At 36.8% G+C, this 21,015-nt stretch overlaps 2 protein-coding genes across 2 annotated transcripts; both read right to left on the bottom strand.

Annotated features, from left to right (window-relative positions):
- Window positions 1-994: 994 nt before the first annotated feature.
- LOC113287483 (multiple organellar RNA editing factor 8, chloroplastic/mitochondrial-like) lies at window positions 995-4,274 on the bottom strand. Its single transcript, XM_026536254.1, has 4 exons — window positions 3,764-4,274; window positions 3,432-3,529; window positions 3,275-3,340; window positions 995-1,862 (listed from the first exon to the last, which is right to left on the bottom strand). Exons 1-4 carry the CDS (start codon window positions 4,171-4,173, stop codon window positions 1,237-1,239), a joined length of 1,200 nt encoding a protein of 399 aa, XP_026392039.1. The 5' UTR covers window positions 4,174-4,274; the 3' UTR covers window positions 995-1,236.
- Window positions 4,275-8,592: 4,318 nt separating this feature from the next.
- On the bottom strand, window positions 8,593-11,986 carry LOC113287484. Its single transcript, XM_026536255.1, has 2 exons — window positions 11,179-11,986; window positions 8,593-11,046 (listed from the first exon to the last, which is right to left on the bottom strand). Exon 2 carries the CDS (start codon window positions 10,477-10,479, stop codon window positions 9,490-9,492), a length of 990 nt encoding a protein of 329 aa, XP_026392040.1. The 5' UTR covers window positions 10,480-11,046; window positions 11,179-11,986; the 3' UTR covers window positions 8,593-9,489.
- Window positions 11,987-21,015: the final 9,029 nt, after the last annotated feature.

Raw genomic sequence — 21,015 nt, 5'->3', positions numbered from 1 at the left:
ATGTGCATGTTATATGTCAAACATAAGGTTACTTGTTCAAAACTATGATTTTAGAACAAGTTTTTTTAATGTAATCTAAGCTTGGAAAAATTGTGGAATGTCAAATCTAATGATTTTTAAATTCGGGTCATTCACTTTTTCCAAGCTTGCAAAAATTTACTAAAACTATCTTGAATTCCAAATGATAAAGATAATCAGAACTGCGCTGACGCAACATCAAACCACGCTAAATATGTCGGAATACAGTAGTTTGAATAACAATTTATACCAATCCAATTTGCGTAACACCGATTTTATATTGAACCGAGTTTTGCCCCAACCAAACCATGGATTAACATGAAGGGTATTTATGGTGTTGGTCTCACCTCTGTGCGGGAGGCGAGACAGACCGTGAGACTCAGCCCGCGCTCACATATCATTTTCAAACAACCTTTTTTTGCTTATGTCAAATAAAGTAGACCAAACAAAACCGGTATTCCAAATAACGCTGAGCATTTAGACTTGCACATTTCCATGAGGCATCTGAACCTGGAAGATTGGAATTTTTTTTCCACCATAAGATTTTCCCTTGAGCACCTCGAGAAAAATTGATGTATCTAGTAGACTGAATAGACAACCAGAACTATGGTCGTTAGGCACATAGATTTCATACCGACTTTGAAGATACGAAGTAGGAAAAAGAAAGAAAAAAAAAGATCACATATTCTCCGGTTTTTTCCAAGCAATAATGGTATGTGACAGGATTCCCTCAGATAAGTCTCATACGGCTTCAACTAATATGGCAATTCAGCTCAACAACTGGTTATCATATTCTACACCAGGAAATGGTTTATAAAGCACTCAAATAGGAACAACCTTCAATTTTTAGCAGGGAAACATGATGTAGTCCAAGCAAATTTCAATCCATAGCAGCACAGAAATACCATTGCTTATGATGACCAGGTTTGTAAAACAAGCAATCAAGCGTAGGCATAAAAAAAAGTTCAAACAACCATAGAGAGAGCAACAGAACAAGATGACATTGGAACTACTGATAAATCGATCTTAAAAAAGAGTAGAAATGTAGGAGTAACACCAAATTTGAAGGTCAAACACATACTGTTAATACTGCCTACATTAAGCCTAAACGGGTAACATCCAGGCAGAGAAACGACAACTGTTTCTTTGCAAGAGCAACAGATCTATAACCCCAAACCCCCAACTTGGTACTTAACCAATTATCTACAGTTCAAAGCCCTATTGATAGTTGCCATTTGGGTTGAAATCTCTAGGTGGCCCCCCTTGGTAGGGCGCACCTCCACCTTGAGGTGGAGCATCTCTATACTGTCCTCCTCCGTTGTTCGGCATATTGTTATTATAATGTCCAGCATTAGGTGATGGTGCACCTCTCATGTTTGCATTTGGGGGCATACCTCCCATATTGTTCTGTGCATATGCATTATGTTGCATACCTCCCACATTTGGCTGCATATGTACACCAGGTGGACCGCCCATGTTTTGATGCATATTGCCATTTGGTGGCATGCCTCCCATGTTTTGACCAGGGTTTTGCATATTGCTATTTGGTGGCATACCTCCCATGTTTTGACCAGGGTTTTGCATGTTGCGATTAGGTGGTATACCTCCTGGATTCTGCATGTTGGGATTATGTGGCATACCTCCTGGAGGAGATCCTGGTTGGGTTGGCTGGAAATCGCGGCTTTGCATATTTTCTCTCCTCCTCTCAAAGTTCCTGGACCTGTCGTTGTTACGTGGCCTATCATTGCGCCTGGACCTCTCGTTTGCTCGTGCATTGTTCCTCACCCATTCCTCGTGGTATTTGGGATCATAAGGAACAGCTTTTCCATCGATGAAAGGTTCACCTGCAGAGGACAACAAAATTTCAGCAAACTATATATAAAAGTAAGTTCCATCAAGCCTACACTAGAATTTTTAGTTGCTGAAATCAGTTTCACATCCTGAGTATCGAGTATGTATAGAAAAACGAAAGAGTAATTCATGATATAGAAATGCTTAGCAGATTGACAAAACAGAAACAAAATAAAATGACACAGACATCCTGGTCTCCACATAGTCTTTCATGCTGGACTTGCCCAGCCCACCCTTATTAACTTAAAACAGATAGCATTTCCTCTGTAGCGGTCAAGAATTTGGATCAAACTAACGAATACAGATACTGAGAACAAAAAGAAGCCAATGAACCCTTTTTACTGGCTATCAACCAACTCACTCAGAGATTTCTAGATACCATTAACTCGGAGCTTTCCAGATATGTAGTTTTCGTAGCTAAAAACCTGCTTCTACTACCACTTCAGCAAATTTGAGCATAAATGGAATCGCAACAGTGGCTGTAATTAAATGTATCGCCATATCCCCATAATCCATCAAAGAGAGTTAAGTATTTTAGGTCATACGAGAGAAGCAGCAGTTGTTTTAAAAAATATCTAGATTCAAAATGACAACAACAAATGAACACAGAACTCTTGGCTACGGATTTGCCAACAATACTACCTTTGTAAATATCAAACAGAGTGAAGGACAACTAACCGCAGCTAAAAGATAGACATAAAATGAAATAACAAACTTTAGTCCCTCATATGATTATGACTAATCAACATGATAGTGCAGCAGGAGGCTATTCATTACAACAGATAATAATAGGTCTACAAAACAGAACCAGTCAATATGCAGATTTTAAGCAATTATTAAAATTTTGATATAAGTGACAGGATAGAGAAACTAGACACAATTACAAAATAAGAAAGAAACTAAAAGGTATAAACAGCCCTTAGATAAAGAAAAAGGAAAAAACCAAAACCAGAAGTCAAAAAGGGCAGTGATATGCTAGAATTAGCATCTAAGGTTGTGACCACCATGCCTTCTTAGCTACAGATCATTTGAAATGTCCGTAAAATACTCAGAAATCACATCCAACCATTTTGATATTAAAAATTGGTAATTATTAATTAATGTTTTGATCCAAATAGAGTAAACAATCTCACTTGCCAAGAAAGTGCAGCAAATATGAGAACGGTAGATGTTTTCAGCCCAACCTGGTATATGCTGTTAAATTTGAAGCTATCCATTTATGCCTATACTTTGATGTGGATATGCAGGTGCAGACATATTAACAAGAATAGAAATTTCACTTCTAAGAATTGATGCTTATATTACAGATAAGAATCAGTGTGTAGATATTTAAATGTGCGAAATTCCATTTTCAAAAATATTACGAACAAGCAAGAGAAAACATAAACGAGTTAAAACTATGCACCTCCATAATCTTTCTCTCTCACATTCAAGTAAGAATCAGGAAGAACCCAGCGCACTCCAGGCAATTCTGCACATGTAGAATGAAACCAATTACATACAAATGTAGGATTTTGCAATAAATCTAAAACAAACTAAAGAATAAACATTACTGGACATACCCTTGATCTTGTAAGAAAGTTCCTCAGAAACAAGGGCCCCAAAAGCAAAGTAATGTCTGGTTGATACTGAGTATATTTTCATCCTTGCTTCATCTTCACTATAAAATATTAACACATAAAATTATCGAAGAATCACTTCCACAGCAATATCCCAATTGAGGTACAAAAGCAATACCACATCACTCTTATCTATCTACTAGTATAGTAGATGAACAAAACCCATTTTAAAGATACCAAATATAAGCATGTAGTACAGTATAAAAATGCCAATTTCACCACAAAACTTGTTAAAATATTCAACAAAAGCAAAAACAAGGGCATCGAAAACAAACCTTCCTATAACTTTAGATAGAGTATTGATGTAGCTATCAATGATATCATCTCTAGTAGGATCACCTTCAGGTTTCTCCATAACGATAAGCCAGTGTTCAAAATCACAACCATCGAGTAAAATAGTTTCCTTTGGTGGACGATTATTCCAGTTAGGTTGTGGATCATTCAAAGAAGATGATGTAGCACGAGTAGACAAACATTTCAAACCACCGAGTGTTGTTGATGGAAACCGATTTCTGAACTCAGTAAATGCAACAAGAGGACGAACACGAGTCAGATGAGAAAAACATCGAACAGATAGTGGGACTTGAGATACAGGAATAGAAGAAGATGTCAACAAAGATCGAGATAAGGCTGCAGATGATGGGATTGTTTTAATCATCAGAGCTCTACATAGAGCCACCGACATTGAAATTGTTTTTTCTGTAAAACCCTAGTTTCAGGATGGGAGAAATGTCTTTCGAGGAGCGAAGAAGGGTTTAGGATATTCGTGGTTTTGTTAGATAGATAGAGAGAAAAATGAAATAGGTGTCCCTTTGAATACGGAAAAATGACAATAGAGTCCTTTGCAGTTTGGGGTACGTCAAAGACTCGATATTCGATGCTCATTATGTGTCACCGACTTCAAATGGGTAAATCCGTTAACTACAGCCAAAGACCAAAAATCTTTTCCAGTAGCAAATACGGGATCGGGTAGGAGATTTAACTCCCGAAAAGTTAGACATAGTTTTTACGCCGCCAGCCCACACCTTGCACAACCCGAAGGCAAATCGTTAACTACAGCCAATGTGCGAAAAAACGGTTCACTCCACAAAATCGACCAAACATCACGAAATGCAACAGATAGGGCACATGTTGTCCAGTACAATTATAAGGAAGGAAATCAAGCACAGCAACAGCTATCCAACATATCTACATACATGAAAAGAAACCAGGTGATGGCGCGCAAATTATGCGGTACATGAAAAGAAACCAGGCGATGGCTTGCAAATTATGTGAAAATAGAAATCAGACGATAAATCAATCAACAAAAATCTGGGACCAGGCGATCCAAAATTTTATTAATCAAATTATTTTCCATGATTCTCGGTATGCTAATCTAGTTCTAGTTTTTTAATAAATGTATGTTTTTGGGAAGAAAAACATTGTCTTTGAAGTTTGGATATGGGAGAACCACAAGACTGAAGTTGGCTTAATAACCAAGGTGTGCCTTGTTCCGTGCCGTCGTATAGGAAAGCATTATAATAGCTTCTGTCATGGTTATTGTGTGTGTTTCATGTTTGACTTTCATTTTTTCTTAAAATTAAGGAGGAAAAATATTCATCACTGCACGTTATTGGCTTCTGTTTTCGCTTAGGTGTACACTTTTCTTCAATAATGTTATGGTTTTATTAGATTTTAATGATATTCGTCGGAACTGAGTTTTCCTCCATTAACCAATTGTTCTAGCGGCAAAATTGATTTGATAATCAAAATTTCCTCTAAAATAAGCTTTATATTATGATGATTTGCCTACAAAAGACAGTGACTGTGTACAACCTTCATATAAACCTTGATTTGCTATTGTGAATTGTATTAATAGCAAAATAATTATGGTGAGGTTATTTTGAATGTAAGAAAAATTCTTCTTGTTATCGAAACTTCGTCACCGGTATAATTTGGTTTAACAAATAGTCATGGTATATTATACGAAAAAAAAAATTCTAGGTAGACCTCTAATCGGAAAATGGGTCATTTGTCCAAATATTTTTAAAACATGGTTCTAATGGACGAGTAAAAATTAGTATGGGTGAAATGGATACCAAAAAAATAACAAGGATGAAACTGGATTCATCCTGAATTAAACTTAAAAAATAGTGAGGATGAAACTGGATGCATCCTGATGTAAATTAAAAATAAGAAAAAGTATTTGAAAATGGGTAGGATGATATTGTTTACATCCTGGCTATTTTTACATTTTTGTCCATTTAAACAGTATCAAAATCTAAATGTCTTTTTCACCCAGGAATTGTTGATTTTGGTTTTTTTAACCAATTTTGTGATCTCTAATTAGCCTATATTATACGAAAATTTTGTTAAAAAAAAACAAACAGTCCAAACAGTTCGAAGAAATGCTACACAAAACTTGTAGTTTTTTGTTTTGGTTGGTTGATTCAAGATACCTGGCTTGTAAATCCTATTGTACCATTGACTTGGGACTCAAAGTAGATCTTGTTTCTGGCAATAAATAAATCTGAAAATATCCGAGGAACCCAAGTTTGATTTAAGATGGTATATATACGTAGCCCAAATTATAAAATCTACTGTTAAAAAATAGTAATCTAGATTGATTTATGTTTTCATATTTTTAGCACCAGTAAATCAACCTTTATCCATTACATACTACCAACAACAAAAAAAAGTGCATTAATGCACAAGGTAACAGCTAATCATTGCATTGAAAAATGCAGAAAACAATTAAAAGATATGAGAAATGGTTTTTTTTTGCACTTGAGTACGTAAATAAACATGGATTTTTCAAATATGCTTTTACAGAAAATGAGGTTTTGCATACTTAAGAGCAAAAAAAATACCATCTCCCATATTTTTTAATTGCTTTTTGTTTTTTCTAATACAATGATCGATTGTTAGCTTGTTCATGGATACACAAGTTAACAAAACCCTTTTGGCAGTGTTTTTGGTCCGGTCATGCACTCTTTTCTCTTCTGTCATCTTTAAAATGGGGAAGGTAACCACTGTTGACCCGGATTTCAGATATTCTTTTATATCTTCATCGAGAAAACAATGCTCATTAAGAAGCTAAGGGGCTCGATAAGATTTAGTGTGTTTTATAATCAATAATGGGATAAACTACTTTCTTCACTATTGATTGAGTAGTTTTCACTAATGTGTGTATTGTAGTCTGTATAGGTGGAGCAATCACCATTCTCTTTCATTCGTAATCAAAGAGAAAAACTTTTTTTTTCATATTCCTCACTTACCAAAAATTTTTTTTTTTTTTTTGTTGGTAAGTCCAGTAGTTTATTAAACAAAAAAACGTAATTACAAAGAGGGGGCTCAAGGACCCCACTCCCATAAATCAAAGGGGTTAAAGAAAAAAATAACTTCCTTAAAGGCTAAAAAATAGACTCAAGAGATACATGACGGAAAACATAACAAAAAGAAAAAAGACTAAACGCCTAATTTTCTTCACTTCTTTTACAATCATTGATTTCTAGCGTATACTCCCTTATAAAAGAGTCATCTTCAATGAAATTTTTCTGGAAATCCTTAAGTTCAATTAGATCAAGTGCCTCCACCTCCTCCTTTATTAATTTAGTGCCATTAGCATTAACATAAATTGGATTATTATTTTTCTTCTTTGGAGTTTTTATTCTTTATGACTGCTCTTGTATTTCCTTGAAGTACTCCTTTTTAAAAATTATATTCTTAACAAACTTTGCTTGAATATCAGCACTCTTTATTGTACAAAAAATATCATGCTCCTCTTTCATTAACTGAAATGAACTTCTAGCACTTACCTTATTTCGAATAGGCCTAGGCGACTTCCCCTGTTTGGCTTTGTGACCTAAAGTATCCAGCTGCGGAAAGGAAAATTGCATCAACTTCACCATCAACCAACTGTTCAGAGTGTTTCTCCACTTTACTGTCCGGTTCTTCCACTTTATCCTCATCATTACGTAAACCCAATTCAGCTTCCAAAACATCATATTTGTTCCTTGTTTTAATTTTCTCTCCCTCCAATAAGGCGTCAACTATAGGAGTATTTTGCAAAACATGTACATCTAAATTAACAGAAGTGAAACTTCTTCTTGCAGTCATACCACCACCAGACTTATTCTTATTTTTACGTACCTCTTTCATTTCGTGTTGTTGTTCTTGCTGGCCTGGACATTTTTCATAATCCAACAATGACTTATTGTTTGGAAATTTTTACACTTAAATCATCTTGGCTAGTTTGGGGCCTATAAGAATTATTTGAGGTCTATCATTTTCTTCCCCCAACCTAGAGAAAGGAATAAGATATTTTTTTTTCCGGAAGTCCAAAATTGTATTGATAGATGAAAAAATGTACACATAGTTTACAAGAAAAGAGGTCAAAATACCAAAAAAAAAACTTACAAACTACTTAAAAACGATAATAAGCAACATTAGAGTATTCAATTTCCCCTAAAAAATAAGGTCTCTCATCATAATTCATTCCCTCTTCAGTATCAAGTAAGCAGCCTCTTTTCTCCATAACATCCGCCACAAAGTTGGCTTATCTATAAGTGTGTTGGAATTGAATGGACCCATAACTCTCACAAATCTTCCTCCACCTTTGTATAAGAAACCATGGCATATTGGATGAAGACAAACCACTAATCGCTCTAATTGAATCAGACAGAATAAGCATATTGACTACACCCCATTTAGAATCCCATTTTATACCTACAATTATGCCTATTAGCTCCTCCAAGTAATTGTTAGTTACACCAAGTCCAATACTCATAGCTCCTAACACATTACAATCAGCATCCCTTACAACCACACCTGCACCCCATCTATTCCCCCTAACCGCACCATCACAGCAAAGTTGGAGCTCATCTCTGTTTAGAGGCGTCCAAAAACATTCCACAGGTTCCACCACTTTAACACGCCTATGTCTTACCCGGAAAAAAAGCAAGGATCTCCAAGTGCGACACTGTATTTTGCATATAACCATTATGGACAATTTGTATGGACTAACTCCAATATAATTTCAAGAGAATCAAGTAGACAGTCAGATGTTATGTACCTAGATGTACATAACAACATCCGGATCAAAAACACTGATAAATTCTCTCAATTTCGAAGAACCAAGCCTACTGGTTCATACGAACATAGCCTAATCGTTAAAACAATATTTCTGATTATGAATTCATTGCCTTTTCCATTACAGACTCCCACTCTTTAAAACTAGGCTTTCCCCCATTTCCCTCAACTAGATCTAACGTTTCGACGCCTCACATATGGTTACATCCCGACCATCAATTAAAACAATCGTTAACTAATAATCATCTTTAATTAACCACTAACAACAATTATTATTAAAGACTAACTACCACCCTGAATATGATAAGGGCCACTCTTCTCTCTTGTGCAGGTACATGACATTCCCTACTCCTTGGGAACATCCTTGTCCTCAAGGATGTAAACTGAGTTGCCAAGACGTCGCCTCTCTTGTGCAGGTACATGATGGTAGGCATCTGAGGCTGTAGCTTTTAAATTAGCGAGTGAAGGAGATAAAATAGCCGCGAGAACATGTCCACTGCCAGCACCCTTATTCATATCCGCATTGGCCTTGGGTGAGAGTGACTGGTGTAGCTTCTCCATTCCACTCGAAATTGACAGGGAGTAAAGCCCTTGGCTGGAAACTGGGAGCGTTGAAGAACCATCATACAGTTCTGGTGCACTGCCAACCCCATTTTTCCTTGACAGTTGTAGTATCAAAATAGACCATAGAATATAATCTGGCTGCAGCATTTCATTAACCAACGGACTAGTAGCACACCTTTCTCCAGTTATAATAAACTCAAGCACATCAATACTCCAAGGAACAAAATCAAAGGGTACCCAAAATGCAAAATCATCTCAACAACAGATTTGCTCGCAAAAGCATCCGTGAAAAACAACCTCTTATTCACAATCATACAAGAAGTAAAGTAGAATTTGGAAAGATGTCTATCAAAAACAGAACCTCTTGCTACAGGTGAAATTTCTTTACCACGATCAAATATGATGCGAAGAAACTCAGCAGTATTAAATCAATCAGAATTATGTATTTGAAGAAGTATACCTTGCTGAAATCGATTGTGCCAGAAGGAAAAGATGTAGAAGGCAAACGTACATAATCAAGGCTTTCATTTGTCGAAAATCTCCCGTAGGGTGCGGTAATGTGCTGAGAAGTTGGAATTCCCTGTAATGTAGTGGGTCGCAAAATAGAGCTGGCGGCAAGGTACACATCTGAAGCAAAATCTATATCAACCCAAGTAGTGTTTCTAACAGTCCAGAAACCGATTGAACACAAAATAAATGTCCACTTGAATGAATCCACTAACATGTATACTTCCGAAGGGTTTGGCAGAACCTTTATGTACTCTTGTTCACATGTGTTAACCTCCAACCAGTCAGCAAGTAGGAATGCTATAGCATTAAACACACCACATTTAAGTTCCGTGAGAATATCACTAATACGCGATTGCCGCACTAAACCCTTAGCCAAATTACCCAAATATCCATATCTCGTAGCCACCGTAACATTCAGTTCCCTCTCAAAAATAATTGCATCAGCATGAACAGATAAAGAAACAATCAAATGTACAGTCGAAATGTATGATTGATACCCCAAGCTAGGAATCAGCACAAACAGAAAAATTGCATAAGAATAATCATCAGCTGAACTGACCACTTGAATCATATGCGTAGATACCTGTCCAACAATTTCACAAGTTCTAGCAATGTCGGTAAACCAAGCACTAGCAATCTGGACAATCCAGTCACCTTGATCCGTATGAATCCACAGCAAAGTACGAAAGAGACTACATGGTTGTAGATATAAGAACCCATGGAGAAGTAAGGTTAAGCTATAAAACGTAATAAACTCAAACATACGGTCAAAACTCTCTAAATAAATTTGAATGACTACCAATGATCCGAGAGAATGAATTGAAATCCCATGACACCCACCATACATCTGCTGCAAAATAAAATGTACGACTATCTACATCTCAAGCAGTTGAAAACACCACAAATAAACATCACCAAGATCACCAGTTGTGAACACTAATAAGATATAATTCATAGAGAATGAATATAATCGAAACCCATGTCTAAAAAACAGCAGAGAAACAAAATTCCCATTGTTTGCATCCCTTACAATTGAACAAACATCTAGAACAAACAAACAAGAGGTAGTTAAACCGAAACTGAATTCCCATCCACTAGTAAATTAAGAGTATCCATTCAATAATTCCAAGTACACATCAATTTCAGACATAATTTTAGAACATTTAGTAAAACGAGAAGTCTGTAAACTGAAATCGACCTCTTTGCCTCTATCAAATAATGAACGAGTGTAATCTACCCTCTGCAAGGTTAGTAACAAAAGAATAGGAACAAAATCCTTACAGTTCAATTTGTTATCAAGGACGATTATAACCTTTGAGCTTGCAAGGTCTTCACAGCTAATCTCAATAGTAATGACCCTAGCAAACAAGAGTAGTAACAAAAATCTATCCCTCTCAGGCCTGTGAACAAACATCTTCGTCGCAGGAAGAGTTGCAAAATCAGTAACACAGAATTGAGGAAACGAATTTTGAAACCGCGATTCTGAGTCAAACTCCATGCTAAGAAGCAATTGAAGAAGTAAGTGATGAGAGTACAGCACACTTACCTCGATCGAATATGGAGCGTGTATAATCAACATGGAGACCAAAACAATCCATACGAAGTAACTTGTTGTGAAGAAAGAACAGCTTCTTCAAGTACGCAGGATTTGTGCAACGCTCCTCAAAAATTTTGACGCAAAACTGCAGCTCAAAACCTTTTAATCTTTCAGTTGTGACTGGAGATAACTCGGAGAAGCCATGGATCTCTATTTTTGCAATTTCGTCAAATTGTAACCTCACACCATGAAGCGAATCCACATCTTCGTTCTCGATGAAGAAAAATGGAGGGATCAATTCCAAATCGAGAGAATCTTCATCAACACCAGTAGGAATTGATGTTGTTTTCTCAGGTTGAGGAATTGTGAAATCTCTATTTGAGTTAGTAAGAATTAAAACTTGATTGGAACCTTTCATGTATAGAACCTGGATCTGGTGGTGAATTTGAATATGAAACAGCCGGTATTGGAAGACGAAGCAGTATTTGATTCAGAGTTTCCTGGATCGAACTCAATTTGATGTTAATATCTTTTATATGATCTTCTAACACTGATAATCGTTCACCCTGAAGTTGTTGCTGAGCAGCAACCTTCTATAGTGTTGGATCACCTCCTCCCATCATGAATCAGGTAGCAGGATCGTGAATCTGATACCAATGTTATGTACCTAGATGTACATATCAAGATCTGGATCAAAAACACTGATAAATTCTCTCAATTCCGAAGAACCAAGTCTACTGGTTCATACGAACACAGCCTAATCGTTAAAACGATATTTTTGATTATGAATTCATTGCCTTTTCATTACAGACTCTCACTCTTTATAACTAGGCTTTCCCCCATTTCCCTCAACTAGATCTAACGTTTCGACGCCTCACAAATGGTTACATCCCAACCATCAATTACAACAATCATTTACTAATAATCATCTTTAATTAACCACTAACACAACTATTATTAAAGACCAACTACCACCCTGAATATGATAAGGGCCACTCTTCTCTCTTGTGCAGGTACATGACATCAGACTCAATCAAGGAAAAACATCCAAGAGTTATTTCAATACAATCTGCAATCGAATAAATAGAAATCTGTGAGCCTGATTGATATGAGATATAACTTGAGTGGTACCAAAGACCAATGCTCAAGCATCAATCAATTTCAATCAACAACCAAAGGTCGGATTTACCAATTGATTGAAATAAACACAGCCCGTGATATTTCAATTATATAAACAAATATAATGCGGAAAAGAAATAACACAGACACCAGAAGTTTTGTTAACGAGGAAACCGCAAATACAGAAAAAGCCCGGGACCTAGTCCAGATTTGAATACCACACTGTGTTAAGCCGCTACAGACACTAGCCTACTACAAGTTAACTTCGGATTGGAATGCAGTTGATCCCTAACCAAGTCTCACACGGATTAAGGTACAGTCGCGTTCCTTACATCTTTGAATCCCAGCATGACTCTACGCACTTGATTCCCCTAGCTGATCTCACCTGAAACTAAGAGTTTCTACGACCCAAAGTCGAAGACTTATAAACAAGTCTGTCTCCCACAGAAAATTCTATTATGATAGATAAATCTGTCTCCTACAGAAGTACCTATGAAGTTTTGTTCCGTCTTATGATAAATCAAGGTGAACTGGAACCAATTGATAATCCGGTATTATATTCTCAAAGAATAGCCTGAGAATATCAATCACCTCACAAATCTGTCTCACACCGATTAAGGTACAGTCACGTTACTTACGCCTCTGAATCCCAGCATGACTCTACGCACTTGGTTCCCTTAGCTGATATCACTCTAAACTAAGAGTTTCTACGACCCAAAGTCGAAGACTTATAAACAAATCTGTCGCCCACAGAAAAGTCTATTTTGATAGATAAATCTGTCTCCCACGAAAGTACATATGATGTTTTGAAGGTGAACAGGAACCAATTGATAACCGATCTTATATTCCCGAAGAACATCCTAAAAATATCAATCACTTCACATTAACTTAACTATATGGTAGTAGAAGAAGTTATTGTGGAATCACAAAGAATGAGACAAAGAGCTTTGTGATTACTTTTTATATCTTACCTATCGGAGATAAATCTCGAGAAAATTTTAGATAAGATAGTACTCAATACGATAGAACAACTAAGATCAGAACACGCAACTACAAATAAAATAGTTGGATCTGGCTTCAGAATCCCAAAGAAGTCTTCAAGTCGTTAACCTATAACAGTTTTAGGAAAAAACTAGGTTAAAGGAGAATCGACTATAGTACACAACTAGTATCACATATAAGGTGTGGGGATTAGGTTTTCCAGTTGCTAGAGTTCTCCCTTATATAGTCCTCAAATCAGGGTTTGATAGCTAAGAAACAAAGGAATCAATATTCACCGTTAGATGAAATCCTGATTTAAGATTCAAGCTAAGTTTGCTTAAAACGAAAGCAATATCTCTTCACTGTTAGATGGTCTTAGCTTGTTACACATAAATGAAATATACCTTCATTTAGACATGGGTAACCGTACCTAAACATGTATATTAAGTTGGCTCAATAACAGTTAACTGAAGTTATCCATATGAAAACTTTTGTATTAACCACATTCATCTAACACTTATAGATCAAATGATAATCAAATGAATCTAATTGTGTTACTCATAGAGTTGTTCAATTGTTTATATTCTCATAAAAGTATACAAGACTGTTGATGGGAGAAAATAATTTGCTGGTTTTACGGGAAAGTGAAGAGACGACCGTGCAGAGGAGACTCCTCGACCGAGAAAATTGCTTTAATCTTTTGCAAACAGATGCACTGCACGGGAGTGCTTTGAGTTCGAGAGATCAATCTGTAGGACTCTGTCCTAAACCAAGACAATGGTCGTTCCATAGTCAATTCGGCCACCAGAGAGGATGAGTTGATCTGTAGGAGGAAAGCTGAGAAGTGTGTGAGATCAATGATGATCAAGGATTGTGGTTGTGTTGTGTATTCTGCGTGAAGAAACAAGATAAGTTATGATTAATTGAATTTTTTTCTATGTTGAGAGTGATTGCTCAAACGATGAGAATTCTTCTGTGGTGAGAATTTTTTGTTCAGACGAGCGTTCTTCCCCCTTCAATCATGGATTCAGAGACTTATTTATGTTGCAAGAATAATATACACATTGATACCAGTAAGTATGACAGTTGTTGGAGTGAAAGAGTCGGAAAGTGGGAAATCGTGTTAAAACCAATTACTCACCATGCAGAGACTTGGTTGATTGTCCACCCACTACTTTGCTAACTCCTCTAAACGCTTGCACGACTTAATCACATTCTCATCGTGGGTGAACACACATGCCGTAGGCCGCCAAACCAAAACCCTAGTTAATATCCCCCCATGTGACGTGATCGATGTCTCATGAATGTGGAGTCTGCAAGGCAGACGTGTATTCAGTCAATTATTGACTTCACTAGACGATGGGTCTTAGTATTGTTGAGCCGAGCATGGTGGACGAATGCTCTATGACTCATGGATTGAGCATGTCTGTTGGGACAGATGTATAGTTCTCGAATGAATGTTGATAGTTGAATCAACATGATGAATATTGATAATCCGAGCAAATATTGCTCGTCTGAGAGAATATTCTTCATTTGATGAATCTGAATTTTGATAGTTGAATCAATATTGTTAATTTGAGAAAATATTGCTCGTGTGAGCAAGTATTGCTCACGTGAATAATTAAATATTGATAGTTGAACCAATATTCCTAGCCCGAGCAAATATTGCTCGATTCATAAATTATTGGTAGTGCGACCAAATAAAATATTAATTTAAAATATTGGTAGCTGGACCAGATATAATTAATTAGAATGTTGATTGCTGGATCAATATAAAAATATTGGTGTTTGAATCTGTTCAAAATTATGCTTTGCAGAGAATTTGGTTCGAAACCTTAATTTTGATCGAGTGCTGATCAATTGATGATTTACTGAAAATCAATCACTGAGTGAGAGAGGGACCAGCTATATGGGATAATGTCCTGACCATGTAGCTCCCAGGTGCTCGAATGAGCATGCATCAAAGTCCTTTGAAGACCAGTTGGTGAAAGGATGATTAAATGCCGGTTTAATCATTTATTGAAATAGTGCTTGTCTGAGCATTAGGAAATAAAACCTAATTATGGAGAGATGAGGGATCGACCAAGAGGGCATGGAACCGTCCCTTGGTGGTCGTAGGACGGACTGACGATCGTTTGATGAAATTCCAAATTATTTGGAAAGAGTTTGAACCCAATATGAACAAATCAGGTCAAATTATGAAGATGTATGGGACCGGCTCCTTGCAAGCCAAAGGGCCGACCTTGGTCGATCAAGGTGGCATACCCGTTTCACCAAGTTGCTCATATCTCAATTCTAAGAATTTTGATATTTTCTGACGCGCGTTCGAGCAACATCTTGAATTTTCAGAAGAGTTTGATCTTGACCGAAACACTCAATTTTGCTCGAATGAGCAAGTAGGATATTGCTCGTGCGGCCAATATTTTAATATTTACGGGAGAAGCCTAATCGGTCATGTGACCATTTGACTTTCTGGATTTTTGCTAGTTTGAGCAATATTGGTGGAAGATTGAAATGAGGTTTTGCTCAAACGAAGGAGTTTCCTGAGATGAGAGAAGGAATAATAATAAAATAAGGGATTAGAGAAGTGTGGGACCGGCCACGGATAGGGCATGTCCGGCCGGGTAGTAGACCCGGTTTCATGAAACTTTTCCTTATTTTATATTATTTTTCATCGTGTGAGGAAATATGGAGAAATTAGGAGTTTTGCTCGAACGAGGGAATTTGCTCGAATGAAGGAGTTTTCATGAGATTAGAAAAAATAATAAAATAAGAGAAAATAAAAAGGAGAGGCGTGGGATCGGCCACGACGGCATGACCGGCCGGTCGGTGGGCCCGGTCCCCTTAGGCGCCTCTTTATTATTTTATTATTATTATTATTCCCTATTTTCAATAGGTTTCCTCGTTCGTCCATATTTTTGAATGCTCGTTTGTGCGTGCTCGTTTGTGCATATTATTATTAAGTACACTCGCACCATTTTCTGGGGGCTTACTCGGTAGTGGCCCAGATGTCGTACGTTGAATATTTGTTACTAACCCATGGAATTCTACTGGGAAAAGCCATGAATTGAAGTAACGAGATATTATGATTAACGTAGAATTCTTTCTAGGAATTCAATTGATGAATCTTGCGACTAGAAAAAGTTAATTGATTAATTGATGGCTTTATACTAGCAGGCAAGCTGTCTAGGAGCATTATGATTACTCGAGAATTAAGCGATATGAGCTAATTATAGCGTCATACTTATTATGCATAGTCAGGGAAAACATTGTCATATCCTGAAGACGTTATCGTTCTATACTAGCAGGCCAGCTGTCTAGGAGCCGTCCAATCATTTTCGATTCTATATAAAAGTGATTACTGAAATTGTTCAGCATTGATGAAATATGTCGTGGTTTCAATTGAGAGACTGCATGTTCATGTATGCTCTGAGAGGCAATACACTCAGTCAGAGGTTCTTACAAATGATCTGAGAGGAAATACACTCAGTCAGAGATCATCGTGGGCATGAGATTTCATGCTTAAACGAGAGACATGAGTCTCAATACTCGTATGATCACTGGATCAGGAATATGTAAGGTTATGATTTTTGCTTTTGTCAAAAATCCACCATCAAAATTAAATCCGCTACTTAGTGAGGGACAATCATGTTCCTCAGTCAGCACTGGATGGTGATTTTTAACCATAGACGAAATAAGTAATTGAACTTAGTCGTAAATAGAATATTACCGGATTTTCGATTCGCTCAAATAATGTCGCGTACGAGCGATCCACTGCTTGAATGAAGGTCCCGGTAACATGATGGAGTATCGTATGGAGAGCATAAATTGGTGTGGCACCGCTGATTTGGGTGGTGGAACGTTCAATCTTGGTCGACTTAGCATACAAGACCGGCCCAAGAAAGGAAATCCTTGTGGAATTAGGTTTTATGAAATAAAATTATTATAAAAGGGAAAAAACACCTTTTTTTTTGAATTGTTTCTCCAACGACCGACCACCCGCTTCCTTCACCTCCCCTCACGTCCGAGCAATAGAGAAGAGGAGCGAAAAATTTCGCCGGAGCCGACTAGGTACATGATTCTTTTTTTTTTCTGTTTCATGAGTTGTTCATGCTTTATTCATGTTAAAAAAAATATATATGTATATAAATATATGTGGACGTAAGTTTTTTTTTTTACAAAAACCCTTGTTTTAGGAACGAATGTCTGTTCGTTATTTTAAGAAACGAACAATAATTCCTAACTTAGGAGAGATTTTTTTTTTGACATAGACTTGTGTCTAGTGATAAAAATTTTGTTTATGAGCTTTCATGAAAACCAAAATTTATTTTGATGTGAAAATTTTCACAAAATATAAACCCTCGTTTCAAAGACAAATTCTCCTACGAGGGAAATTTTTTATCTTTTTTTATCAAAAATACGTGACTTATTGTCGTAAAAAAAATTTCTTGTGGCTTTCGTGATTTGTTCACGGTTTTATACAAATCAAATTTTGATTTTGATTTTTTTTTTATAAAAGAACTTTGCCCGTCTATGCAGGTTGAGGAGACGAGCAAGTTTTGAAATCACCAATTGCTAGTAAAAGTGTAATCAGGTAAGGATTATATTGTTACCATTTTCACGCATGTTGTTACCGATGTGTTTTGACTGGACATTCTTCGTAACAGATAATGGTGATTTCAAGTAGTGACCATTATTCCAGCTCTTTTGAGGAATATTCCAACGCGGCCAAGCCGAAGACGAAAACCTCTGCAGATGCCCGTGCCGAGGTAGCTCGGTCTCTAAGAAATGCTGGAAAGCTGATACACGATATGTCTCTGGATCATTTTAAAGTTGCTCGTGATAGGTTTTCAAAGATAGAAGCCGAATATGAAAAGCTTGCAGCTTATAAAAAACGGCGCCGACTTCAACAAAAAAAGCTAGTAGTTGAGGATGAAATTCTATCTTATGCTGACGGTGTATCTTCAGATTCAGATGCGGACGAAGTCGAGTCTGTCTGGGAACCTGTCGAACGCAAGGTTAAGCCATATCCACCTGACATGAGGGCTGAAAGATTGGCTAGGGATGATTTCCGAGCCGAATGTGAAGATGACGACTATTTGGATGCAATCTACGACGATCCTGAAGATCACTTGGAAGAAGTTTCTGATGAGAATTCCAGATACGACTCCGAAGAAGAATTCGAAGGGAGCTCTACGGAAGATGATGATCGTGAAGATAACAGTGAATCTAATGAATCTTATGATTATTATTTCTTTCCATCTTCCTGAATATTTCAATGTCTTTTAGTCTTCATAGTAGATATCTTCTTGATCATTTGAGCAACTTTGCTTTGAATTAGTATTTTTATTATTTTATTTTTTTTGGTGAAAACCCTTTTGTTATGCGTTCAGTTCTTTTATCTTTCGCCTTCAATTGCACTGAATAAAATGAACCAATATTCATGTGCCACAATCAATCATAATTCTTTGATAGACTCCTGTTTAGTGATCTCCGTCTGTAGAAAGTGCTAGACTGTGCAAACATCGCATGAGTTGGGGAAAACGTGTAATACGCATAAACAATCAATCCCAAACTATGATGTTGACCTCTTACCGCATACCTCGATCATTGTCAGTCCCCAGTGCGTCACTTTCATTTGCGTCATTAGTATTGATCTTGAAACTCGCAACTGATTTGACCATTCGTAGAAGATAAGTATCCATTATGTATTATATATCTTCAAGACTTAGGGTTTATCATTTACGCAAATATTTTCTTCCATTCCCGAGTTTCATCGTATAGAAGAAATTTTAACCATCATCATACCTTGTAGTAGTATGTCTGACGATAGATCATCTCCTCAAAGCGTATCTCCATCAAGGCGGGGAATTGAAGCACCCAACTCGGTATGAAGTATTCTTTTTTTTTTCTATTGTGTAATAAGTGGCTAATTGAAAAGAAAATATTTGTTGTAGAGGAACCAGGGTGACCGACTTTCCTCTTCTTCTCGGTATAACTTGAGACCCAAAGGAACTGCTAAGATCCCTACTCGTTTCAAAACCGCTCATTGGATGCTGGAACATATGTGAATATTGGTAGAGGTTTTCCTTGAATGAACGTTTATCCAAACTAAAAAAGCGGGGGGTCTAATAACCTCACCCAATATTTCGCTTAGCAATCTGTATGGACTAACCAATACACTTTTAAGAGAATCAACTAGACAGTCAGACTCAATCTTATGAAAAATATATCAAAGAGTTATATCTCAATTTCTCGATTCAATCCCAACCCAAACAAATAGAAATCTGCGAGTCTGATTGAATACAAGAGAAGTAACTTGAACGGTACTAAAGACCAATGTTCAAGGATCAATCAATTTCAATCAACAACCAAAGGTTGGATTTACCAATTGATTGATACAAGCACAACCTGTGATATTTCAATTATATAACAAAATATAATGCGGAAAAGAAATAACACAGACACCAGAAGTTTTGTTAACGAGGAAACCGCAAATGCAGAAAACCCCCGGGACCTAGTCCAGATTGAACACACATTGTATTAAGCCGCTACATACACTAGCCTACTACAAACCAACTTCGGTCTGGACTGTGGTTGAACCCCAATCAATCTCACACTGATCCAAGGTACAGTTGCGCTCCTTACATCTCTGATCCCAGCAGGATACTACACACTTGATTCCCTTAGCTGATCTCATCCACAACTAAGAGTTTCTACGACCTAAAGTCGAAGACTTTAATAAACAAATCTGTATCACATAGAAAAGTCTACATGAATAGACAAATATGTCTCCCACATAAATACCTACGAGTTTTGTTCCGTCTTTTGATAAATCAAGGTGAAGAGGAACCAATTGATATACCAGACTTATATTCCAGAAGAACAACCTAGAAATATCAATCACCTCACAATAATCTTAATCGACTAGCGAAACAAGATATTGTGGAATCGCAAACGATGAGACGAAGATGTTTGTGACTAATTTTCTATCTTTCCTATCGGAGAAATTAATCTCAAGCCAATCTTACAATTGTACTCAAATACGATAGAAACAACAAGATCATATCACGCAACTGCGGAGAAAATAGTTGGGTCTGGCTTCACAATCCCAATGAAATCTTCAAGTCGTTAACCTATAGGGTCTCGATGGAAACCTAAGGTTAAAGGAGAATCGACTCTAGCTTATACAACTAGTACACACAAGAGGTGTGGGGATTAGGTTTCCCAGTTGCTAGAGTTCTCCTTTATATAGTCTCCAAATCAGGGTATGTAATCTAAGTTACCTTGGTAACAAAGCATTCAATATTTACCGTTAGATGAAAACCTGATTAGATTCAAGCTAATATCTTTCAACCGTTAGATCGAACGTAACTTGTTATACACAAATGAAATGTAACTTCATTTAGGTTTGAGTAACCTTACCTAAACGTGTACACCTAGTTGGTTCAACAATAGTTAACCAATAGTTAGCCATATGAGCACTTTCATATCAACCTTATTCATCTTCACCATAACTAGTTCAAATGACTCAAAAGAACTAGTTAGAGAGTTGTTCAATGTGACGCCCCAAATACTAAACCTGCTTATCTGATAGGATTACAACCTAATTGAAGCATCAAAACTAGATTACCGATTTTAAGAATCATCTTTCTTTATAATAAGAGACCCCAAATCGCCACATGTTGATCCCGTAATCACTCTTGATTTAGGAGAAGCCACCTAAACACTAACTATCCCAATCAT

The sequence above is a fragment of the Papaver somniferum genome, chromosome 6 (genome assembly GCF_003573695.1).
Source record: "Papaver somniferum cultivar HN1 chromosome 6, ASM357369v1, whole genome shotgun sequence".
Classification (NCBI taxonomy): Eukaryota; Viridiplantae; Streptophyta; class Magnoliopsida; order Ranunculales; family Papaveraceae; genus Papaver; species Papaver somniferum.
The sequence above is the reverse complement of the archived record's forward strand: the minus strand, read 5'-3'. Positions and strand labels throughout refer to the sequence as shown.